The sequence below is a fragment of the Gorilla gorilla genome, chromosome 8 (genome assembly GCF_029281585.2).
Source record: "Gorilla gorilla gorilla isolate KB3781 chromosome 8, NHGRI_mGorGor1-v2.1_pri, whole genome shotgun sequence".
Lineage (NCBI taxonomy): Eukaryota > Metazoa > Chordata > Mammalia > Primates > Hominidae > Gorilla > Gorilla gorilla.
The window spans coordinates 23,947,953-23,974,450 of NC_073232.2; the positions used below are offsets into that span (position 1 = coordinate 23,947,953).

Consider the following 26,498-nt stretch of genomic DNA (forward strand, 5'->3'; position numbering starts at 1 on the left):
GATTGTACATTTCCTGAGGCCTCCCCAGCCCTGCGGAACTATGAGTCAATTAAACCTCTTTCCTTTATAAATTACCCATCTCGGGCATGTCCTTAGAGCAGCAGGAGAACAGACTGATACACTTGTTGACAGAGTAAGAGCTGAAAGAAGGCAGAGCCTTGCCTTGTTCTACCTGAGCCGAGAACGTGCACGTCAGGTGACTCAAAATTTTCACCACTCTCCACAAGTCCACAAAGGATCACAAAAGCACTGTAAATATTGATACTGAGGTTACAGGTCAGTTTCAGTGAGTAGGCCAACACATAAAAATAGAATCCATGAAGCCAGGTGCAGTGACTTACACGTGTAACCCAGCACTTTGGGAGGCCACGGCAGGCAGATTACCTGACGTCAGTTCAAAACCAGCCTGGCCAATGTGGTAAAACCCTATCTCTGCTAAAAATACAAAAATTTTAGCCGGGCATGGTGGTGGGCACCTGTAGTCCCAGCTATTCGGGAGGCTGAGGCAGGAGAATCACCTGAACCCAGGAGGCAGAGGTTGCAGTGAGCCGAGAACACACCACTGTACCCCAACCTGGGCAACAGAGTAAAACACTGTCTCAACCAAAAAAAAAAAAAAGGAATCCATGAATAATGAGGATCAACTGCATTTAGGAAAAAAAACTAAAAGGAAATGAAACTTACGTAGAAACAGATGCTTCTGAGAGTCAGGGGACTACCTGTCAACTACCAAGGCTGCAGAACACTGAGCAATAAGGGTTATGAGTATATGGGATCCTCTTACCTCACTGTAGGAGGAGTGAAAAGAAAAACAAGCTCTGTATGAACTCTCTCCAGTCCTAAAGGGAAGTGAAAACACAAAATAAAAAGATCACTGAGCAAAACTAAAACTAAGCGAAGCTGGCCCTTCTCATTTAGGCTATTCTAGCATGAAACCACTCTGATGGGCTCGCTTCAGCAGCAAGTGTCCTGAAATCACCCTAAATCAGGAATTTCTTCTTGGAATAGCAGGGAACCTTTTCCAGAAGTGGAAACCTGTTGTAGATCGCATGTGGTGGCTCACGCCTATAATCCCAGCACTTTGGGAGGCCGACGCATACGGATTGCCTGAGCTCAGGAGTTCGAGACCAGCCTAGTAAACATAGTGAAACTCTGTCTCTACTGAAAACACAAAAAGTTAGCTCGGCATGGTGGTAGTACATGCCTGTAATCCCAGCTACTAGTGAGGCTGAGGCAGGAGAATCACTTGAACCGGGAGGCAGAGGCTGCAGTGAGCTGAGATCACACCACTTCACTCCAGCCTGAGTGACAGAGTGAGATTCTTTCTCCACACACAAAAAAAAGAAGGGAGGGAGGGAGGGACCCCTTGCAGATATTCTGAACAGCCAAAGTTAAGGAAATGTTGCTAAAATATTAAGATCATTATAGTCACTCCTCTATTCCACCAAGGGTTCTGTTGTCTCTGACATCAGTTTCTTCCTCTTAGCCAAGCACTCAGATGGGAGGGAGGGAGTGGGGGGGGGGGGGGGAGGAAGGAGAGGGAGGGAAGAAGGGATGGAGGAGAGGGAGGGAGGGAGGGAGGGACCTGTTGCAGAAATTTTAAACAGCCAAAGTTAAGGAAATGTTGCTAAAATATTGTGATCATTATAGTCACTCCTCTGCTCCACCAAGGGTTCTGTTCTGTATGACATCAATTTGTTACTCTAAGCCAAGCACTCAGATGCCTTCAGTCTCCAACCATCTCATCAACCTACCCAGAGGGAACCTCAGGATACACCAGCTGATGGGAGTGTAACTGGTTTGGGAGTAGCATCCCCTCCATTTAAATAAAATTTAAATTTAAGAAATTAATTATAATATATAATTATATTCTTGGGCTTAGGCTAGACTGTGCTTAAATGAAATTAAATCAGACAATTTACTCAAAGTTTCTCTCAGAAGACCTATGACACTGCTTTCTTACCTCACAATTACATTTGTTTTTCTGCTCCTTTCTCCAAACCACATGGTGGATGGCTTAATGCTGATTATGTGGAGTGGAATTCTATTTCTGGAAGTAATTCCACATGGTAATTTGCTCCACTGAAAATATTCCTCTGCCTAAAAAAGATAAAAAGCATAGAAAAACAGTTCTACATTTTCTACAAATCTGTTGTAGGCAGAGTCTCAAAAACAAAAGTAGAAAAGTTTCCAGACACGAAAAAAAATAAAAATAAAAATAAAAACAGCAGCAAAACAATGTAGACATGAAGAAACAATCAGATAATTCCAAATTGGGGAATATTGTGCAAAACAACTGGGCTGGACTCTTCAAAACCATCAATGTGAAGACAAGCAAAAGGCTAGACAAACGATCTATATATCAAAGGAGACCCTTTAGACCTGACTGAACGCAATGCACGACCCTCAAATAAATCCTGGATGCCCCTGTCCCCCTATTCTACAAGCTATAAAGGACACTATGGGAAGAACTGGGGACATCTGAACATGGACTGTGTAACAGCTAATAGTACTATATGAACACAAAATGTCCTGAGGAAGGGTATTGTACTGTGGTTATACAGGAAAATGTTCTTATTCTCAAGAGCCACAGGCTGAAGGATTTGGGGTGACGTACCATGGAGTCTGTAACTACTCTCAATTGGTTTGGAGTGGGGAGTTGGTTATACGTACAGAGACAGAGGAAGAGAGGTGCAAAGTGGTGGCAACGCAGCAAATCCAAACGAAGGGTGTATGGTATTTTTTTTTTTTTTTTAGACAGAGTCTCGCTTTGTCACTCGGGCCGAAGCGTGGTGGTGCCATCTCAACTCACTAAAACCTCTGCCTTCTGGGTCCAAACAAGTCTCATGTGTCATCTTCCCAAGTAGCTGAAATTATAGGCACACACCACCACACCCAGCTAAATTTTCTATTTTTAGTTACAGGATTTCACCATGTTGGCTGGGTTGGTCTCGAACTCCTGACCTCAAGAGATCTACCCGCCTTGGCCTCCTAAACTGTTGGAATTACAGGCGAGAGCCACTGGGCCCAGACCCTTGTACCAGTCTTACAACTTTACTGTTTAAAAAGTTTTCAGGGCCAGGCGTGGTGGCTTATGCCTATAATCCCAGCACTCTGGGAGGCTGAGGCAGGTGGATCACTTGAGGTCAGGAGTCCAAGACCAGTCTGACCAACATGGTGAAACTCTGTCTCTACTAAAAATACGAAACTAGCCAGGCATGGTGGTGCATGCCTGTAATCCCAGCTACTTGGGAGGCTGAGGCGGGAGAATCGCTTGAACCCGGGAGGTAGAGATTGCAGTGAGCCCAGATTGCGCCACTGCACTCCAGCCTGGGCAACAGAGCGAAAGTCTATCTCAAAAAAACATTTTTTTTAATTAAAAAAAAAAAAAAAAGATTTCAGCCTGGGCAATATAGTGGGATTCCATCTCTACAAAAAAATGTAAAAATTAGCCAGGTGGGTGTTACACAACTGCAGTCCCAGCTATTCAGGAGGCCGAGGCAGGAAGATCACTTGAGCCTGGGGGGTCGAGGCTACAGTGAGCAATGATTGCACCACTGCACTCCAGCCTGGGTGACAGAGCAAGACTCTATAAAATAAATTCATTAATTCAAATTAGAAAGTTTTCGAAATAAATTTGGAGGGAAAAAAACTAACAAATACAAGTGTTTTCAAAAGGTTGAAAAATAATGGGACAACTTTTCCAAAGTCATTATTTTGAAATCCAGAACCTTCCAAACCATTAACATTCCATCCCACTCAAATTTCTTTGGGGTGCCTTTGGTGCTGTTTCTTAGGAAGCTGCAGATTAGAGTTAAGAGTGGACTCTATGAGCTGTGGACCTACCTGTTAATATTCTAAAGGGGTGCGTGACCTAAAAAATCTTTTAAGCAGCTAGAAATAGCATCTGAAGGAAAGTAGCCCTAACAGCAAAGGAATTACTAATTAAGCTACTTTGTGGGATGTGAGAAAATTCACAGCAAAAAGAAATTTGCCAGTTCAAAGATTTATGGGGCAAGGGGCCCAATACTATGAGTCCAACAGAAAAAGGGACAAAAAGGTGTATGTTTTATTTATTTACTTGAGACGGGGTTTCACTCTGTCACCCAGGCTGGAGTGCAGTGGTACAATTTTGGCTTACTGCAACCTCCACCTCCCAAACTCAAGCAATTCTCCCACCTCAGCTTCGTAAGTATCTGGGACTCCAGGCATGCACCACCACACTCAGCAATTTTTTTTTTTTTTTTTGTATTTTTTGTAGTGACGGGGTTTCACCACGTTACCCAGGCTGGTCTCGAACTCCTAGACTCAAGCGATCCACCTGCCTTGGCCTCCCAAAGTGCTGGGATTACAGATGTGAGCCACTAAGTTTATGGGTTTTGTTTGTTTTTTTTGAGGCAGAGTCTTGCTCTGTCACCCAGACTGGAGCGCAGTGGTGCCATCTTGGCTCACTGCAACCTCCGCCTCCTAGGTTCAAGTGATTCTCATGCCTCAGCCTCCCTAGTAGCTAGGGCTACATGCACACACCACCATGCCCAGCTAATTTTTTTATTTTTACTAGAGACGGGGTTTTGCCACACTGAGCAGGCTGGTTTCGAACTGCTGACCTCAAGTGATCCACACGCCTCGGCCTCTTAAAGCACTAGGATTACAGGCATGAGCCACCACACCCGGCCGGTTTACGTTTTATGTATACATTTTTATCCATCCAAGAATCCACTGGACGTGTCTGTATATGTGAATATATATGTGTATTTATATAAGCATACATGCACACAAAGTGAAAAAATAAATCCCTGAATGCAACATAGAACATGCAGCTTACCAATCAGCAAAAATAATTTACACTGCAGCTCTCACCGTGGCCTAAAGGAAAACATTCCATGCTGTGGATCAGAATTCTCTCTTGTTTGAAATTATGCTTTATCGTAAGGGCTAGGCAACTAGGCTTTTGGCTAATGGAACCATTATTACTACAACAATAGTGATCTAAATGAATAAATGCAATGTTTACTTTAAAAATTACACAGGATTTAATGCTAAGGTATTTTAAAATTTAGAGAAAAATAATGATCACTCAAACTACTAAATTTAAAGATCACTAATTAGCCTTAATAATTTTAATTGAAACAATATTTTTTAAAGCAAATTCAAAATGAAAGTCTTGTACTCAGCGTTTGACAAGAGAAGGAGGTTCTGTGTTGGCATTAGAAAACGAATGAGGCCGGGTGTGGTGGCTCATGCCTGTAATCCCAGCACTTTGGGAGGCCAAGGTGGGTGGTCATGAGGTTAGGAGTTCGAGACCAGCCTGGCCAATATGGTGAAACCCTGTCTCTACTAAAAATACAAAAATTACCCAGGTGTGGTAGCGGGAGCCTGTAATCTCAGCTACTCGGGAGGCTGAGGCAAGAGAATCGCTTGAATCTGGGAGGCAGAGCTTGCAGTGAGCCAAGATGGCACCATTGCACTCCAGCCTGGGCCACAGAGTGAGACCATCTCAAACAAAAAAACAAAAAAACAAAAAACAAAAGAAAGAAGACAAATGACATGTGACTTGCAAAGGCACTGGAAACATCCATTAGAAATAGGACCATCAAGACATGAAACTATTTTAAAGTGTGAAAAAAAGTTATGTCTAGATATTTATCTCAAGTAGAAGAAAAAGTTTATAAACACGCTCATGTCATGAGTCTCAAAAAGCACAGGATGGGTGCAGTGGCTCATGCCTGTAATCCCAACACTTTGGAAGGCCAAGGAGAGCAGATCACTTGAGATCAGGAGTTCAAGACCCCCCTGGCCAACATGGCGAAACCCTGTCTCTACTTACAAAAATTAGCCAAGCGTGGTGGTGCATGCCTGTAATCCCAGCTACATAGGAGGCTGAGGCAGGAGAATCGCTTGAACCCAGGAGGCAGAGGTTGCAGTGAGCCAAGATGGCCCCACTGCACTCCAACCTGGGCAACAGAGCAAGGCTCATCTCAAAAATAAATAAATAATAAATAAATCAATAAAATTACAAAAATTAGCCAGAAGTCATGGTGCATGTCGGTGGTCCCAGCTACATAGGAGGCTGAGGCAGGACAATCACTTGAACCTAGGAGATGGAGGCTGCAGTGAGTCAAGAGTGGGCCACTGCACTCCAGTCTGGGCAACAGAGTGAGAATGTCTCAAAATATATAAATACATACATAAATAGCACAAATGTTTAAGTTATAAGCTATAACATATTACTGATTTCATTACAAATAAATTTGAATTATCAAACGTGTATGAATAGATTTCATTAGAAAACTATAAAGATCTGGTCGGGGGTGGTGGCTCATGCCTGTCGTCCCAGCACTTTGGGAGGCTGAGGCAGGCAGATCACGAGGTCAGGAGATTGAGACCATCCTGGCTAACACGGTGAAACCTCGTCTCTACTAAAAATAACAAAAAATTAGCCGGGCATGGTGGCGGGCGCCTGTAGTCCCAGCTACTCAGGAGGCTGAGGCAGGAGAACACGTGAACCCAGGAGGCGGAGCTTGCAGTGAGCCTAGATCGCACCACTGCACTCCAGCCTGGGCGACAGAGTGAGACTGCATCTCAAAAAAAAAAAGTACAGATCTGTGTCTATTTACTAGTGATGAAAAGTGTGGTCATGGAATATGGCAATGTACAGTTCCATGACCTTGAGCTAACAACTTAGGATTGCAGCCTCAGGTTTTACATTTGTAAAGCGAAGAGCCTATAAATGGAAGTCCTGACCTTTCTTCTTTTTCATAGATTACACAAACAATATGAGAGGAATCACTTACACACGTACCTTGGGATGCCGGCATGCATGGATCTGAGTGTTGCGGTCTGTTGTGAGATGATGAAGGATCTCAGGCATGTTCCTAAACATGTCTAGCTTATTCACATGAACCTAAGGCAAATAATACATACATGCAAATTATGTGAAATGTATTTCCTATAAATTGTTCAAGGTTAATTATTCAGGGCAAAACATCCAGTTAGGGAATTAACCCTCTCTTCTTTCTTGAAAAGCAGTTTTTGGCTATTTCAGTGCACTCTGGTATCCTGCCAGCATGTCAACAGGCACAAGGCTGACTGGCCAGGATCACTGCCATTACTGACGGCAGCAAACAATTACGGAGACTCGGCTCAGGGATGTCATTTAATGATGTTAATGTTGTCCTTCAGTCCTTCAAGAGAAATTCAGTTAATATTCCTCGTACACCTACTGTGTGTCGAGCTTTATTCTAAATGCTGGGAATAAAGCAGTAATCCACACAGACAAAAACAATCAAGAATCATCTACCCTCAGCCAGGCGCTGTGGCTTATCCCTGTATTCCCAGCACTTTGGGAGGCGGAGGCCGGTGGATCACTTGAGGTCAGGAGATCGAGACCAGCCTGGCCAACACGGTGAAGCCCCATCTCTACTAAAAATACAAAAATTAGCCAGGTATGGTGGCTCAGGCCTGTAATCCAAGCTACTCGGGAGTCTGAGGCAAGAGAATCACATGAACCCAGGAGGCGGAGGTTGCAGTGAACTGAGACCGTGCCACTGCACTCCAGCCTGGACGACAGAGCAAGACAGCCTCAAAAAAAAAAAAAAAAAAATCAAGAATCATCTTAAAGGCATATACATGATGTGCAACAGAGGAGCATGTACTGCAAATAATCCACTGCCATATCTCCTTGTTCAAATTTATCTTCAATGCTGGTCACAGTCGCTAAATTTATTTCATGACCCAAAGTTTGGGAAAAATACTTTGTCTATGGGGCATTTCACTGAAGGCTCTTGTAAGCCATTTGGGCTTCTGTCAATTTTCTCCTTGGAGGATGTGACTGAACTAAGATGATATATTCCTTCAGAGGGCCCACCAACCTCTGCTGCAGACACGTCTTGATAGGGTGCTTCCATCTGTCCCTGTTTGCAGTTATTTAGCAGGTGAGGAGGGGGAGGAAAGGTGAGCTAGGAGGATGGAAGGAAGCAAGAGAAAAGAATGAACAGACTGGGAGCACTGGCTCAGGCCTATAATCCCAGCACTTTAGGAGGCCGAGGCAGGCAGATAGCTTGAGGTCAGGAGTTCAAGACCAGCCTGGCCAACATGGCGAAACGTCGTCTGTGCTAAAAATACAAAAATTAGCTGGGCATGGTGGCTCACGCCTGTAATCCCAGCTACTCAGGAGGCTGAGCCAGGAGAATTGCTTGAACCCGGGAGGTGGAGGTTGCAGTGAGCCGAGGTCGCGTCACTGCACTCCAGCCTGGGCAACATAGCAAGACTCCCTCTCAAAAAAAAAAAAAAAAAAAAAAGAAAAGAAAAGAAAAAGAGAATGAACAGTCACCATACCTGGACTCCTAATTCTTCACTAAGGTTGGTGAACAAATATTCATAGCCATAAGCCGCTTTGCAGTTCAGCCACACAACATGGTACGGGCTCCGAGTGATCCAGCTTCGGACCAGCTCTAAGACTCCACTTAAACACTCCTCCTAGACAGGATTTTAAAGAGACATTTAACAGGTGGAGAGCCGCACATAGCCTTTTCCTTCCCAACAGTCCCAGGTACTCACACCTACGGGGACAGTTAGGATATGACCTGTCACCCTACAAACTTCCTACTAAAAACACGGGCACACCCAGATGATAACCCTGTTCCTCCAGGCAGACTTACCCGACTTGGAATTTGGTAAAATCTTGGATCACAGAACGTAGTATCTAAATATACACTTTGGATGTCTTTGACTCTGAAAAGAAAAAAAATTGATGTTAGCCATCCAATGTGATATAAATTATGTGTAACTTTTTTTGTTTTTTAAGATGGAGTTTCGCTCTGTTGCCCAGGCTGAAGTGCAATGTCTGCTCACTGCCACCTCCTCCACCTCCCGGGTTCAAGCAATTCTCCTACCTCAGCCTCCCAACTATCTGGGATCATGGGTGTGTGCCACCACACCTTGCTAATTTTTGTATTTTTTAGTAGAGACGGGGTTTCACCATGTTGACCAGGCTGGTCTCGAACTCCTGGCCTCAAGTGATGCACTTAGCCTCCCAAAGTGCTGGGATTACAGGCCAGAACTCCCAAAGTGCTGGGATTACACCCCGCCAGAGCAATAAAACTTTATTCAGTCATACACAGAAGAACTGTACAAGACGCCAGGCACAGTGGCTCATGCCTGTAATCCCAGCACTTTGGGAGGCCAAGGCGGGGCAGATCATCTGAAGTCAGGAGTTCAAGACCAGCCTGGCCAACATGGCAAAACCCCATCTCCACTAAAAATACAAAATTAGCCAGGCGTGGTGGCACATACCTGTTATCCCAGCTACTTGGGAGGCTGAGGCAGGAGAATCGCTTGAACTCTGGGCGACACAGCAAGACTCCGTTTCACAAAAATAAAATAAAATAAAATAAAACCTATACGAGGCCCAGTACCTGCCCCCGGAGTGCAGAAGCTCCATTCTAGCAGCTTCTCCTTGCGCCAATCTGAAGTCTCCTGTGTACAGGACAGTTCCATTATTGCCCTGAAATAAAAACCTGAAAAAGAAATATATCCCAGTGACTTCTGAGTCTCATATAAAATCCCAATAAAGCAAACACATGTGAGATGCATAGTAAATGCTTCCTGCAAACATATTCATTATAATACAATGGTAATGGAATCCCACAGTAATCAGAACCACACCAGGCACTTAGCTGTTACCTCTTCCCTCGGGTAGAAAATAACAGAATGGAGATGCTACCCAGTTTGTAATAGATGTTCCTTGTGATATGTTAGCACTTTCAATTATATGTTGAGATCATTCTTGCTCATGGAGAGAGAAATACATGTGATGATAAAATACAAGGTCACTGGGGAAACAGCTGCTGAAGACTTCCATTTATTTATTTATTTATTTTTATTTTGAGACAAGAGTCTTGCTCTGTCCCCCAGGCTGCAATGCAGTGGCTCAATCTTGGCTCACTGCAACCTCCACCTTCTGGGATCAAGCAATTCCCCAGTAGCTGGGACTACAGGGGTGTGCCACCACACCCAGCTGATGTTTATACTTTTTGTAAAGTCAGGGTTTCACCATGTTGGCCAGGCTGGTCTTGAATTCCTGGCCTCAAGTGATGCACCTGCCTTGGCCTCCCAAAGTGCCGGGATTACAGGTGTGAGCCACCACACCTGGCCATGAAGACTTCCATTTTATAAGAAACGTTTCAAATCTGATCTTCACCTCAGTCCCCCTAGTTCAATTTGGGAACAAATGTGTTTTAAATGACTAGAAAAAAAATCAAATCTCCCTCTATGTATTCTTTCTTCTTTAAAAAAAAAAAAAAAAACTCACTGCAGCGTCCAACTCCCAAGCTCAAGCAATCCTCCCGCCTCAGCCTCCCAAAGCGCTGGGATTACAGACATGTGCCACTGCACCCAGCCCCCTATTAATTTTAGACCCTAAAAATTTATTTCTACAAATACAATATGTGTCTACATATAATAAAATGACAAAATAAATGACCCCCTTACATAACTGATCCCGGACAGTGACCAGCTGGTAAGAGAGTCACAACAATCTCTTCCTTCTAAAAAGAAAATAAAGAAAAAATAGTAATGGAAAGCAGTTATCATTAGGACCTAGCTCAACAAAGCCCTCCTTCATAGAACACATTTATGTACCTTTTAACAATGTGTCTTTTCTCCCAATTTCCTCACACTCCAAATCCTAGAAACAAGTGGAATCCTTGTCCACTCAACAAACAGAGTTCCCATGGGACTGAGCAATTTCACCACTAGTTATGGAACCAAGATAAGCGAAAACCGATGGCCACACAAAAATGTCTGCCTGACTGTTCACAGCAGCATTCTTCATACTAGCCAAAAGGTGAAACCAGTTCAAATGTCTATCAACTGATGCATGAATCAGGAAAATGTGGTCTAGCCATACAATGAAATATTATTTGGCCATAAAAAGAACTGACACATGCTACAACAGGGATGACCCTTGAAAACATCCTCAGTGAAAGAAGCCGGATGTGAAATGAACACATGTTGTATGATTCCACTCATATGAAATATCCAGAATAGGTGAACCCATGGAGACAGAGAGTCCAATACAGTAGTGGTTGCCAGGGGGTTGGGGAAGGAGAGAATAGGGAGGGATTGCAATCGGTAAAGGCTTTTTCCCTTGGGGTGCTGAAAATATTCTGAAATTGATTGTGGTGATGGATACACAAGTCTGTGACTTGATTTCTATCTCAATAAAGCTATTTACTTTTTTTTTTTTTTTTTTTTTTTGAGACAAAGTCTCACTCTGTCGCCCAGGCTGGAGTGCAATGGCGTGATCTTGGCTCGCTGCAACCTCTGCCTCCTGGGTTCAAGTAATTCTCCTGCCTCAGCCTCCCCAGTAGCTGAGATTACAGGCGCCTGCCATCACGCCTGGCTAATTTTTTGTATTTTTAGTAGAGACAGGGTTTCACCATGTTCGCCAGGCTAGTCTTGAACTCTTGACCTCAAGTGATACATCTGCCTCGGCCTCCCAAAGTTCTGGGATTACAGGTGAGAGCCACCAAGCCCGGCCACTATTTAACAATTTTTAAAGCCTAAGCCAGGTGCGGTGGCTCATGCCTGTAATGCTAGCACTTTGGGAGGCCGAGGTGAGCGAATCCCTTGAGGTCAGGAGTTTCAGACCAGTCTGGCCAACATGGTGAAACCCTGTCTCTACTAAAAATACAAAAATTAGCTGTGCATGGTGGTGGGCAGCACCTGTAATCCCAGCTACTCAGGAGGCTGAGGCAAAAGAATTGCCTGAAACCAGGAGGTAGAGGTTGCAGTGAGCCAAGATGGCCCTACTGCACTCCAGCCTGGGCGACAGAGTAAGGCTCAGTCTCAAAAAAAAAAAAAAAAAAAGATTAAAGCCTGGATGAGGCCTGGTCCTGATTCACACTGCACATCATACTGTTCGGCAAGGGCAAGACCTGCGGGCACTACTGCCTCTCCAGCCATCAGTAAGTGGGGAGAGCTCTGCACACACCAGGTCACTGCTCAGTGACAGTGACTCCTCACGGAAGTCTCCATTCATTCTGGAGGACCCTTTCAAATGGTTCTCCTCCTGGTTGGAGCTGGATAAACAATGCACAAAAGTCATGGCACACAGAAAGAAACATAAAAAATCAAAGTGGAGGCAAGACTGCTCAAAAGTCAGCCTGCTGTCGGCCCCCAGCTTAGGGAATGCCTTTCACCAATATCCCTGATTGTGACAAGGCCACAGACCACCACAGTATTCCCCGGAAAAGCAGTTTGCAGAGTCCAGGATGGCACTTACAAAGGTTCACCTTTTTTTTTTTTTTCCTTTTTAATCCTCACTAAACTGGCTCTGTAGTCCTCCCTCAGGATAATTTGATGGGAAGAATACTTCAACTTCAACTGTCTGATCTTCTCCAAAAAAGAAATATCTGAAAAGATCAGTTTCTGTTCAACAACACAACACACCCTCAAAGTTAAACACGGCAAAGCAGTGTGCTATAATCAAGCTACAAAGCCAATATTAACCAAAATAGGAAAATGCCTAACAGCTGTAAAGGTTAAAAAACGGGGGCTGTATGTCTATAGTCCTACTTATTAAAACCATACATTCACAAAAGTACTACTTCAAAATTTAATGATGAAAAATAAATTTTTCCACTTGGCAGTGCCCCTTTTCTGAATAAGGGTTCAGAAAAAAAGTACAATATCCATGAATTTGCTGCAAAAATATTAATCACCATTTTAAATTCTGAACATTATAAAACTCAGTAAATGTGACAATAACATCATGTAGTAATATCAACATCAGGGTTCCCATCATTAGCATGTAATAAGGAACAAAAAATAAGCCATGCCCAGTCCTTTACAACATGGGAAATAAATACATCACTGTTAAGGACTAAATGTTCGTGTCCCTCCCCAAAATCCCTATGTTGAAATCCTAACCCCCAAAGTGGTTTTATTAGGAGGCCTTTGGGAGGTGATTAGTTATTGGGCATAGAAGCCTTGTGAGTGACATCAGTGCCTTTATAAAAGACGCCCAGGGGAGCTTGTTTGCCCCTTTACTATGGGAGGACACAGGGGAAAAGACAGCATCTAAGAACCAGGAAGTGGCCAGGCACAGTGACTCACGCCTGTCACCCCAGCACTTTGGGAGGCCAAGGCAGGCGGATCACTTGAGGTCAGGAGCTCAAGACGAGTCTGACCAACATGGTGAAACCCCCTCTCTACTAAAAATACAATAATTAGCTGCGCTCTGGTCATGGTGGCAGGCGCCTGTAATCCCAGCTACTAGAGAGGCTGAGGCAGGAGAATCGCTTGAACCCAGGAGGTGGAGGTTGCAGTGAGCCAAGATCAAACCACTGCATTCCAGCCTGGGTGACGGAGTGAGACTCCATCTCAAAAAAAAAAAAAAAAAAAAAAAAAAAAGAACCAGGAAGTGGGCCCTCACCAGACATGAAATCTGCTGGAGACTGGATCTTGGATTTCCAGTCTCTAGAACCCTAAGCTACAAGTGTCTATTGTATAAGCCACTCAGTCTATGGTAGTTTTGTGAGTCCAGCCCAAATGGACTTACACAATCACAAACGGATTTTCTGGCCCCTAAAACCCCACTCAATTACTAGATTTTTATTTATGGTTAAATGAGCATTCAAACTCAAAAGAGAAAGATTGAGGGTATAGCTGAGGGATAGAGCATCTGACTACAAAATCAGAAAGATAAACAATCATTTTAGCACATTTTTTTTTTAAAAATCAATATTTAATATTTAGTTACCTCTCCTGATGCTTCATCCACTAAAGATATCTGGGTAGGAGTCTCGATTTCAATAGATATCTATAAAAATAAAATAAGAGACCATGTATGTAGCAGTTTTTCATGGCTTTATATGCCTTTGCTGTCTGAAGCACAGAAACGGGGCAAAAAGAAGTTTCAGACTCTCTATATAAACAATTCCGATTACATTGTAATAAATATTTTAACAGAAAAAATTGTAAAGAAAAATAATACCTGTCTTGAGGCAGATTTGGCAATATGGAGTAAATGCCTTGTAAATGCATATAATCCTCTGACGCAATTCTGTTTCCATGAATTCATTTTTCCTCCTTCATCTCCCCATCCCTACCACTCCCATTCCCCCTCCCTCTGAATTTTGAGTCTTTGTAAAAATGTGGTCATGTGTCCTAAGTTTTGTGCCTCAGAACACAGTCTGGATGGGTCCGTGACATGGATGCTTCATACACTGGTTTTTTTTTTTTTTTTTTTTTCTCAGACGGATTCTCGCTCTGTCACCCAGGCTGGAGCGCAGTGGTGTGGTATCGGCTCATTGCAATCACCGCCTCCTGGGTTCACACGATTCTCCTGCCTCAGCCTCCCAAGTAGCTGGGATGACAGGCGCCCGCTACTATGCAAGGCTGATTTTTTTGTATTTTTAGTAGAGACAGGGTTTTGCCATGTTGGCCAGTCTGGTCTCAAACTCCTGACCTCAGGATCACCCGCCTCGGCTTTCCAAAGTGCTGGGATTACAGGTGTGAGCCACCACACCCAGCCTCATGCGCTGGTTCTAAGTGCTGCAGAACGCTCCCTGGTACATTTCCCCCTGCCATCAAAACAGAGACTAGCACATAAGAGGCATTCAGTAAGTATCTGATGAATAGATCAATGTGATTTTTCACCTTTTTAGTCCACTAATGTCCTAAAACTTACAGTGTCTAAGTTTTGGGTGCTAAAATATTTTCGCATTTCTGGAATAAAACATTTTATTCATGATGTACTATTTAATACTGCTAGATTCAGTTACTGTCTTTATGAGGATTCTTATATTTTCATGTATGAAATGGCTTTTTCCCCATTTATTATTTTTGAGATAGGGTCTCGCTCTGTCGCCCAGGCTGGGGCACAGTGGCACGATCTCAGCTTGCTGCAACCTCTGCCTCCCAGGTTCAAGCAATTCTCCTGCCTCACCCTCCTGAGCAGCTGGGACTACAGGCACCCACCACCATGCCTGGCTAATGTTTTGTAGCAGAGATGGGGTTTCACCATATTGGTCAGACTGGTCTCGAACTCCTGACCTCAGGTGATCCCTCCACCTCAGCCTCCCAAAGTGCTGCGATTACAGGTGTGAGCCACTGAGCCCGTCCTCTTTTCTAGTATATCTATTTAATGCTATCAATTTCCCTTCAAGGACAAATTTAGCTATGTTCCACACATTCTGACATGCCACATTTCCATTGCCCATCAGCTCCTTTATTTATTTATTTATTTTGAGACAGGCTCTCGCTGTGTTAGCCAGCCTGGAGTGCAGTGGCACAGTCATGGCTCACTATAGCCTCAAACTTCGGGGCTCAGGTGATTTTTCTGCCTCAGCCTTCTGAGTGGCTGGGACTACAGGCACACTCTACTATACCAGGCTAATTTTTAAGGTTTTTTTGTAGACATGGGGTTTTGCGGTATTGCCCAGGCCAGTTTCGAACTCCTGGACTCACACAATTGTCCCAACTTGGCCTCCTGAAGTGCTAGGACTACACATGTGAGCCCCCAAGCCTAGACATATCAGTTCTACATATTGTATGTTTGCTTTATCGTACAATTTCCTTTTTAACCAAAGGGTCAGTTATTGTATGCATTTAGTTTCCACGTGTATGGGAAGATTTTAGCTGTCCCTTTGTTTCTGATCTCCAACATCATTGCCTTCTTTTGTGACAAAGTACATGGTTAGTTTTTGTAAATGTCATGAACACCCCCCAAAATACTATTTTCTTCCTTGGGTTTAAAGTTCTGTTCATTAGTCCACATTTACACATTTTCTGCATCTTGTTTCCTGCCTCCTTCTTTCAGCATCTGGGAGGGGCATGTTAAGCTCTTCAGTGACAATTGTTGATTTCCTATTTCTTGCCCTGATTCTGCGGTGGCCTTGTTTGTACTATGTCAACTCACCTAAGCTGGAACTGTTTCCTAGAACCCCTTTCCATGTTGTTGCCCACAGTAAACATTCAGAAGGCAGATGTGAACTAGTAGGGATTTTTTAATGCTCTGAAGGGCGCCAGAAATGGTAACAGCTCGTGAACATTGTTGACCTTCTGGCTTAACTCAGAGTCTGGGGCAGGGCCGCAGCAACATCAGCTTCTGCTGGGTGCCTGTGTGCAGCTCCTCCGAGTCCTGGGGCAGGTGCATGTGCTTCAGAGCCAAAGCGGGAGACCAGCACTATTGAGGCCAGAGGAAGTGAGAGACAGAAATGGGTTTCGGTCTGTCCTGCTGGGCTCTAGTGGGCCACTCTGCCTTCCAGTTTGTCTCTGTTCGCCTCCACTTCTCTTCCAGCTTTCCTTCCTGACTGCTGGCCAGGCTGACCTGTAGTAACTTCAAGCTGAATGCCAGAGACAACAGGAACAACCCTGCTGTTGTGACTGCTCTGCAGAGGGAGGACAAATCCCCTTCCCAATCAAAGGTCAGATGTGGAGGTGGATGATATCATGCACACAAACACATGTGCACACACTATGTGTGCATACTCACACACGCATGCACATACACACACGCGAGCACACACACGACAGAGAATGAGAAGAAAACTTCAGTCACATCACAGGACTTTCGAGGAAGGCAGTGCAGTCCCTGAGCTGGGGACAGAAGTGTTTCCTGTGGCTTAAGAGAGAGTAGGAGCAAGTAGCCCTGGTTTCCACTTTGGTGCGGGTTGGGCCTGGACATGCCTGGTTTGAACTTCGCCTTAGTGCTAAGGCAGGCATGGGCCTTTTTGTCAGCTTGCCCAAATGTGGGTAGGAGGGAGGCACTGGCTGTAAGCAGCTTAAGAGCAAACAGAAGCCCGGCACAGTGGCTCACACCTGTAATCCCAGCACTTGGGTGGCCGAGGCGGGAGGATCACCTGAGGGCAGGAGTACAAGACCAGCCTCGCCAACATGGCAAAACCCCATCTCTACTAAAACATGCAAAAATTAGCCAGGTGTGGTGGTTCAGGCCTGTAATCCCAGCTACTAGGGAGGCGGAGGCAGGGAGAATTGCTTGAACCGGTTAGACGGAGGTTGCAGTGAGCTGAGATCACGCCTCTGTGCTCCAGCCTGTGACAGAGTGAGATTATCTCAAAAAAAAAAAAAAGTAAACAGACTCTTTGTGACACTGGGACAAACTGCTCTGCCAACTCCCACAATGATTTAAGAACTAATCCACGTAATGAACCCACATTCTGTTAAGTCATTGTGGTTCTCCTCAGATCAAGCACTGGGTGACAGGTTCTCGCAGTTTCTACTTCAGCTGGACGCTATTTTGTCAATGGCACATACGTCCATATGACCCATGGCTCCTTTTAACAGTGACACCCTCTTCAAACCTTGTCTTTCTTTGCCTTCTAGTCTACTTTCTGATATTAAAAACTGTCACTCTGACATTTTGGCCTTCTAATTGGTTAGTAATTTTTTCTTCTTCCCCCAAAATTTCAAATTTCAACCTGTATTTATCCTTCTGTTTTATCTATGTCTCTTATAGACGAATACTCATGAATTTGTCTAACTTTTTTGTTTGTTTTTGAAGATGGAGTCTCGCTCTGTCACCCAGGCTGGAGTGTAGTGGCACGATCTCAGCTCACTGCAACCTCCGCCTCCCAGGTTCAAGCGATTCTCCTGCCTCAGCATCCCAAGGAGCTGGGATTACAGGCACCGCCACCACACCCAATTTTTTGCATTTTTAGTAGACACGGAGTTTCGCCCTGTTGGCCAGGCTGGTCTCTATCTGACCTCAGGTGAGCTGCCCGCCTCGGCCTCCCAAAGTGCTGGGATTACAAGCGTGAGCCACTGGGCCCAGCCAGATTTGTCTGATTTTTTTAACTTAAACTGAGAATTTGTCTTTTGACCAAAGGTACAATTAAATCCTTTCCTATATATAGTAATATATAATTGGACTTTTTCTGCCTTCTTTGCATTTTCTATGCACCAGACTTTTTTCTCCCCTTGACTACCTCACATTGGACAGATGCATTTTATTCTGCCAGACCGAAAGTTACCCATTCTATCTGTATTCTTCTAGCTGTCATCCCTTCCTTATGACAGCCTGTAATTTATGTTTATTTTTCTTACTCTATCCCACAATTTAAATAAAAGGATTTAGCAATTATGTTAATGAACACTTTACACTCTAAAATATTAAAATGTGGCCAGGCATGGTGGCTCACTCCTGTAATTCCAACACTTTGGGAATGGATCCAAGTGGATCCACTTGGAACGAAGTGGGTGGAACCAAGGTGGGTGGATCACCTGAAGTCAGGAGTTTGAGACCTGCCTGACCAACACGGTGAAATCCCCTGCCTACTAAAAACACAAATATTAACTGGGTATGGTGGTGGGATTCTGTAGTCCCAGCTACTCGGGAGGCCGAGGCAGGAGAATCATTGAACCCAGGAGGCAGAGGTTGCAGTGAGCCGAGTTTGAGCCACTGCACTCCAGCCTCGGCAGCAGAGCGAGACTCCATCTCAAAAACAAAAAATAGAAAATATTAAAATGCATCTTAGCAAGAGGGTCAATGAGATTAAACAAACAAAACTAAGACCTAGATCTCACTCTTGAGGAACAAGGAAAACATATCAACAACTACCAAATGTTGACTTCTGCCATATTGTTCAATGCCAACAGACTCAATTTTTTTTTTTTTTTTTTTTTTTAGATGGAGTCCCACTCTATTGCCCAGGCTGGAGTGCAGTGGAGTGATCTCAGCTCAATGCAACCATTGCTTCCTGGGTTCAAGCAATTATCCTGCCTCAGCCTCCCAAGTAGCTGGGACTACAAGTGTGTGCCACCACACCTGGCCAAATTTTGTATTTTTAGTAGAGACAGGGTTTCACCATGTTGGCCAGGCTGGTCATGAACTCCTGACCTCAAGTGATCCATCCGCCAAGGCCTCCCAAAGTGCTGGGATTATAGGTGTAAGCCAGCATGTCCGGCCAGAGACTCAATATTCTAATTAATGTGGATAACTGTAGTATGTGACAAACTGAGGCAAAGTTTTTGTCAACCTACCTCTAAAAATACTTCCCACTTAAAAAAATTAAGTTATTAAAAAAAATAAAACTTACAATTCGTTTCTTCCAAAATCTGTATTTCGGGCTCGTTAACAACAACTCCTTAGTCACAGGTGAACAGTATAGATAAACCTTCAAGCTGAAAGGAAAAAAGAAAAAACTTTCAGTACAATCCAAAATGAGCCATCTTGGTGACTAAGAAATCTATTTCATCATACATCTGATAATTTCATTTGAGACCAGTCTGACCAACGTGGTGAAAACCCATCCCTACTAAAAACACAAATACTAGCCAGGCATGGTTATGAAATCTATTTCATCATACATCTAGTAATTCAGAAATTACGCTGGCACAGAATCTGTTAGAGTCACTCCCAACATACCTATGCGCACCATTTCAGTGCCATCAAGAGCACAAGGTGGGGGTGGAAACACGGTGTCCCTGGACCTCCTCCAACAGTGGTCCCTCACCATTGTTACTTGGAAATACGCGCTTGTATGTGATCAGGTGTGTCTGGAAAGATATCGCCACACGTTACGCTACCTCTGGAAAACGTGTGTTGGGAACAGAAACTTCTGCTTTTTACTGTATAAGTCTATTTTTTTTTTTTTCAGGTGGAGTCTTGCTCTGTCACCCAGGCTGGCGTGCAATGGTGTGATCTCGGCTCACTGAAAACTCCACTTCCCAGGTTCAAGCAATTCTCCTGCCTCAGCCTCCCGAGTAGCTGGGATTACAAGCACGCTCCATGATGCCGGACTAATTTTTGTATTTTTGTGGAGATGGAGTTTGACCACGTTGGCCAGGCTGGTCTCGAACTCCTGACCTCGGGTGATCCACCCACCTCGGCCTCCCAAAGTGATGGGATTACAGGCGAGAGCCACTGCGCCCAGCCTATTCTTTTTTTTTTTTAATGAATAGAAATTAATTTCATAATAAAGTTTTTTTTTTCTTTTTTTTTGAGACGGAGTCTTGATCTGTCACTCAGGCTGGAGTGCGGTGGCGCGATCTCGGCTCACTGCAACCTTCCGCCTCCCGGGTTCAAGCGATTCTCCTGTCTTAGCCTCTTGAGGAGCTGGGACTACATGCGTACCACCACGCCCAGCTAACTTGTTGTATTTTTAATAGAAACGGGGTTTCACCGTGTTGGCCAGGCTGGCCTTGATATCCTGACCTCAACTGATCCACCCACCTCAGCCTCCCAAAGTGATGGGATTACAGGCATGAGCCACCGCGCCCAGCCCATAATAAACTTTTAAAACTTAACGCTATCATTTTGAGGTTAGGAATATAGTCTACGGTAGATTGTATTTTCCAAAGATGGCCACACAACGACATACACCATCCATACATGCTCTCCTTACAAAATAGATACTAAAATTCCTCCACTGACTGGCGGGGTCTATGTTCCCTCCCCTTGAACCTGGGCAGTTTTCTGTAATTACCTTCACCACAGAATGCGGTGGAAGTAATTGCATGGCTTTTGAGGTAAGATCTCCAGGTAGTATAGCTTCCTCCTAGCTCTCTTTTAGGACATATGCTTTTTAACCCTGAGTCTCCATTTAACAGGTCTGGCCATCCTGACGGACTCACGCTAAAGACATTTTTTTTTTTAGGGGGAGGGGAGCTCACTGTCACCCAGGCTGGAATGCAAGCTATCCTCCCACCTCAGCAGCCTGAGCACCTGGGACTACAGCACATGCCACCACACTTGGCTCATTTTTCCTTTTTTCTGTAGAGACCAGGTCTCCCTACGTTGCCCAGGTTGGTTTCAAACTCCTAGGCTCAGGTCATCCTCCCACCTCAGCTTCCCAAAGTGCTGGGATTATAAGCCTAAGCCACTACGCCTGGCCTAAAGAGACTTTTAGAGATAGAGATGCCTCACGCCTGTAATCCCAGCACTTTGGGAGGCCAAGGTGGGCAGATCACTTGAAGTCAGGAGTTTGAGACCAGCCTGACCAACATGGTGAAACCCCATCTCTACTGAAAAATACAAAAATCAGTTGGGCTTAGTGGCACGTGCCTGTAGTCCTAGCTGCTTGGGAGGCTGAGCCGGGAGAATTGCTTGAACCTGGGAGGCAGAGATTGCAGTGAGCCAACATCACGCTACTGCACTCCTGCCTGGGCAGCAGAGTTCAACTCTGTTTCAAAAAAAAAAAAAATCATGCCAAATGGTTCTAGCCCCTAACTGTGTGAGTTTTCCCAGCCCAGGTATCAGACATGGATGAGGGAGTCTTCAGATCTTATGGGGCTGACATCTGAAGACTCTGCTCACTGATGTTTGATACCTGGGCTGGGAAACCATTCCCATTCTACCCTGTCAATCCCTGATCCACAGAAACTGAGCAATAAGACATGATCAGTGTTAAGTCACTCCATTTTGAAGTAATTTGTTATGCAGCAGCAGATGACTGATACGTAGGCTCTACAATCAGACAGACCTGGCTGGAATCCTGGTCCTGCCACTTACTGGCTGTGTGACACTGGGCAACTAATTTAACCTCTCTGGTTCCTCAGTTTCCTCATCTGTAAAATAGAAATAATAGTAGGATCTATTCAAAAGGTTATCAAGAAGCTCTAATGACAATGTCAGGTACAAGAGGGCAGAGCCTTGCATCTGTGTGGCTCACTAATGCATTCTCCACCTCCAGTACAATGCCCGACATGTCACAGGTGACCAAAAAAAATTACTGAAGCCAGGAGTGGTGGCTCATGCCTGTAATCCCAACACTTTGGGAGGCTGAGGCAGGCAGATCACTTGAGGTCAGGAGTTCGACACCAGCCTGGCGAACATGGTAAAACCCCTCTCTGCCAAAAATACAAAAAGTAGCTGGGCGTGGTGGTGGGCGCCTGTAATCCCAGCTACTCAGGTGGCTGAGGCAAAAGAATCACTTGAAAAGAAGTTGCAGTGAGCTGAGATCGTGCCACTGCACTTCAGCCTGGGCGACAGACCAAGACCCTGTCACAAAAGTCAATAAGTAAATACAAATAAAGTAATAAAAAATTATTGGCCAGGTGCAAAGGCTCATGCCTATAAGCCCAGGGCTTTGGGAGGCCAAGATGGGAGATCACTTGAAGCCAGGAGTTTACAACCAGCCTGGGCAACATGGTAAGACCCCGTCTCTACAAAAAAAAAAAAAAAAATTGTTGAACTAAGAAATACACAGTGCCAAGATACAGTAAGTATTCAATAAACATTAGCTATCATTATCAAGAAGACAGAGTATTGCTATCAATTAGCAGAGAAGCCTGACATCCACTGGCCCTTTTCGAATATGTATCTTGAGAAGTGGGAATTTAGATGTAGGCAATGGCTGCAAGAGAAGCATCTAACAGTTCAGCTTTAAGAAAAAATCCAGTATTATATGATCCTTTACAATGGAACAGCCATTATTTCTCATATACTCTTACAGAAATAACATGGAGTGAGTTATTGCTGTACCTAGCAGCATAGATAAATCACACAAATACAAAGTTAAGTAAAGTAAAACAAATATAAAAGGGTATATTTGGGGCCAGGTGCCAGTGGCTCACATCTATAATGCCAGCCCTTCAGAAGAATGAGGCAGGAGGATCACCTGAGGCCAGGAGTTCGAGATCAGCCTGGGTGACATAGCAAAACTCCATCTCTGTTTTTTTTGTTGCTCTCGTTGTTGTTGTTGTTGTTTTTAGAGAGTGTATTTGGTAGGATTCTATATATATATATATATCAAGTTCACAAACAGCCAAAGCTAACCCATGATGACAAAAGTCAGAATAGAGGTTACCTTTGGAAGGATGGAATGAGTTGGGAGGTAAGAGGGGTCTGGGATATTGGTACTGTCCTATTTCTTAATCTGGGTGATGCGTTCATTTTGTAAATGACTATATGCTTGGATGTATGTACTTTTCTGTACAGTTGTTATCTCTCAATTGAAATGTTTGCTTAAAAACACACACACACAAGTAGCAAAATAAATTACCTGCACTCCAACCTTCTTTTCAAGGTAGGGGCTCTTAATCCTTTCATGTGATCTAAAAACAAAAGAACAAAAACTCACGAATATGTTTTTCCAGAGGATTCCTTAGCCCAAGGGAAAGAGTCGTCTTCTTTTTCAGCTTCAAGGGAAAACCCATGAGGTTTGCTTTTATAAGAATTGATTCACATGGGCTATGAGCTCTTTCTTCTGCAAGTGAAGAATCCTCCTCAGAACAGGACCGGCTGCCCATTTCTGAGCCATCCAAGTCAATTTAAAAGGAGAGTGATTCTGTGCATCATAGGCCAGAGTTTAAATCACTCTGGGCAGCCACAGAAGAATGAGAACTGCTTCTAGCCCTCCACTCTTACTTCATTTCAATCCAACCATCCTTCGAGCCACGCTCTATGTGACCCATTCACTTCCTGCCACTTAAATCAGTCTATCTAGAAATTCAAGTTCGTGGCCATGGAGTCTGCTGGGAAATCACTCAGGTTCAGAGTAAGTGTTTCATCATCTTCTCAGCCTACTGTGATGAATTGAAAGGGGAATATTACTATCCACAAAGACTTGCTCCACAGCGCTCCACATTAACAGACACAGACAACAGAAAGGTAGCAATTAGACCGACTATTACATTAAGTATATCATGCATTCCAATATATTCTGAATCTTTAGCAAGTAAAGGCCTAGACAACAATGATCAAACAGCTCTAAATTGTTTAGCTAAACCAGATGGACACGGTGGCTCATGCCTGTAATCCCAACACTTTGGGAGGCCAAGGCAGGCGGATCACCTGAGGTCAGAAGTTCAAGACCAACCTCGCCAACATGGTAAAACCCCATCTCTACTAAAAATACAAAAATTAGCCATGAATATTAGCACACCCCTATAATCCCAGCTACTCGGGTGGCTGAGGCAGGACAATCACTTGAACATGGGAGGTAGAGGTTGCAGTGAGCCAAGGCCATAACAATGCACTTCAGCCTGGGCGACAGAGTGAGACTTCATCTCAAAAACAAACAAACAGCTGGGCGCGGTGGCTCATGCCTGTAACCCCAGCACTTTGGGAGGCCGAGGCCGGCAGATCACCTGAGGTCGGGAGTTCGAGACCAGCCTGACCAATATGGAGATACCCTGTCTCCACTAAAAATACAAAATTAGCTGGGGCTGGTGGTGCATGGCTGTAATCCCAGCTACTTGGGAGGCTGAGATAGGAGAACTGCTTGAATCCGGAAGGCAGAGGTTGCAGTGAGCCGAGATTGCACCATTGCACTCCAGCCTGGGCAACTAGAGTGAAACTCCATCTCAAAAATAAATAATAACCAAAAAAAAAAAAAAAAAAAACAAGAATAAATTGTTTAGCTTAACCAAACCAATTCTAATTACCACGAGCACCACCACACACACACACACACAAGCACACCCTCAATTTATATGTGGTGTGGCCATCATTAGACCCAGTGAAAGCAGAGCAGTCACCACATGTCACTTGGCAGCCCTTGATTGTATATATGCCTCCGGGAGAGTCCACCTGTCTCCCAGTGGGTAAATTCCCTCAAGGGATATCTGGTCCAGTCTTTTAGGGCCTATAGATATATCCCTGGGCAGGACTCTCCGTAATTGGAGTTTCCAAAGAGTTTGCGCCATGGCAAAGAGGAGGCTGAATCCAGACTCTGTATCCTGCTCCCACACTGACTAAGCAGGCAGCACCCTGCATGGTGCATCATGGTCCCCCATCCTCACCACCCTGAGGCCCCTTCCAACTGGTAGTCACAAGAACTGGATGGGTTTGCTTTGTGCGGCTGGAACTGCACCCAGGTCTGCTTTTCCAGGGAGGTTTTCCTTTTCCTTGGCAACCATCATAAATTGCCCCCTCAAGGGGATTTCCCCAACCCTGGGCTACTATCTCAGGTCTCGGGGGTCGGGGGGTCCTCTCATCTTCCAGAAGTTACTAATGATGCTTAGTAAAGCCCACCCTGCACACAGCATTGGCTTCCAGATGGCCCACAAATAAGCATCAGGTGGGTCCATAGCCTACTCCGAATTATATCAAAATGTGATGTGGGGCTGGGTGTGGTAGCTCACACCTGTCATCCCAGCACTTTGGGAGGCTGAGGTGAGTGGATCACCTGCACCCAGGAGTTCGATACCAGCCTGGGCAACATGGGGAAATCCTGTCTCTCTATAAAAAATAGAAAAATTAGCCAGGCATGATGGTGCATGTCTGTAATCCCAGCTACTCAGGTGGCAGTACTTGCCGAGGTGGGAGGATTGGTTGAGTCCAGGAGGTGAAGGCTGCAGTGAGCCGAGATCGCGCCACTGCACTCCAGCCTGGGTGACAGAGCAAAACCCTGCCTCAAAAAAAAAAAAAAAGGAAGTGATGTGGATGGGTTTCCATGCATTTTTTCTAGCAAAAGAGTCCATACAGTTTCTCATGTTTGAGCTGCTATCACAAGATACCATAGATACCATAGTTGGCCTTCACACTAGCCCTGTAAGGAAAGGTAGTGTTTTGGTTGCCTTCAACACCAAAAAGGTATTTCTCACAGTTCAGGAAGCTGGGAAGATCAAGATGCGGGGCAATTTGGTTTCTGGGGAGGGCTCTTTTCCTAACTTACAGACAGCTGCCTTCTCACTATGCACTCACATGGCTTTCCTAGGCCCCGCATGAGGACAGAGCGCCCTCTCTCTTCCTTCTCTTGTAAGGAAACTAATCCTATCAGAGTAGGACACCACGGTATGACCCCACTTAAACTTATTTTCCTCCTAAAAGCCCCAGCCCCAAATACAGTCACTTTGGGGGTTAGGGCTTCAACATATGAATTTTGTGGAGATAGTCCATATCATAATCAAAGAAGCCTGTGTCCCAAAAAGGTGAAAAGCCAACAGAAGGCAATGTGAGAAACCTCCAAAAGCAGAAGCTGTGTTTTCACCCTTGATGAGTTTATTTCCTGGTTGACTAAGCAGATCCACACGTGGTCAGAGAACAGAAAAAGTTGTTATAGACTGTTCAACAGTAGGAAAGAGTCCATTTCTAGCTTAATGCAGAAACTTAGGGTGATTTCAAATTCCTTTAGATGTATTATTTCTCCAAACTCAGCCGTCCTAAACGCGAAGTGCAAGTTTCGGAAGTATACTTTAATCCTGGCTAGCCCATTTTGAGTTCAGAGACTCCAGTGCGACTCTACACAAAAAGTAAAAATAGGCATATCTTCGTCCAGCAGTGGATTCTCAATGAAAAACAAAACCAGAAATGTGTCAGGCGCAGCGGCTCACACCTGTAATCCTAACACTTTGGGAGGCTGAGGTGGGTGGATCTACCTGAGGCCAGGAGTTCGAAACCAGCCTGGCCAACATGGTGAAACACCATCTCTACTAAAAATACAAAAATTACCTGGGTGTGGTGGTGCGTGCCTGTAACTCCAGCTACTTGGGAGGCTGAGGCACGAGAATCGCTTGAACCCAGAAGGCAGAGGTTGCAGTGAGCAGAGATCACGCCACTGCACTCCAGCCTGGTGACGGAGACTCCA

At 44.6% G+C, this 26,498-nt stretch overlaps 1 protein-coding gene across 9 annotated transcripts in view; it reads right to left on the reverse strand.

The window, feature by feature from the left end:
• Positions 1-26,498, reverse strand: part of DCLRE1C (DNA cross-link repair 1C) — a 56,774-nt gene that overhangs the window by 28,444 nt on the left and 1,832 nt on the right. For 3 of the 9 annotated variants that reach the window (XM_063709681.1, XM_063709679.1, NM_001279748.1), the window contains 10 exon segments: positions 22,971-23,022; positions 19,065-19,149; positions 13,766-13,825; positions 10,492-10,547; positions 9,417-9,518; positions 8,661-8,733; positions 8,338-8,478; positions 6,803-6,904; positions 1,964-2,100; positions 785-839 (listed from right to left, as the gene is read on the reverse strand). In XM_063709681.1, coding sequence (XP_063565751.1) covers positions 785-839; positions 1,964-2,100; positions 6,803-6,904; positions 8,338-8,478; positions 8,661-8,733; positions 9,417-9,518; positions 10,492-10,547; positions 13,766-13,825; positions 19,065-19,149; positions 22,971-23,022 — 863 coding nt within the window. 9 annotated transcript variants of the gene reach the window in all.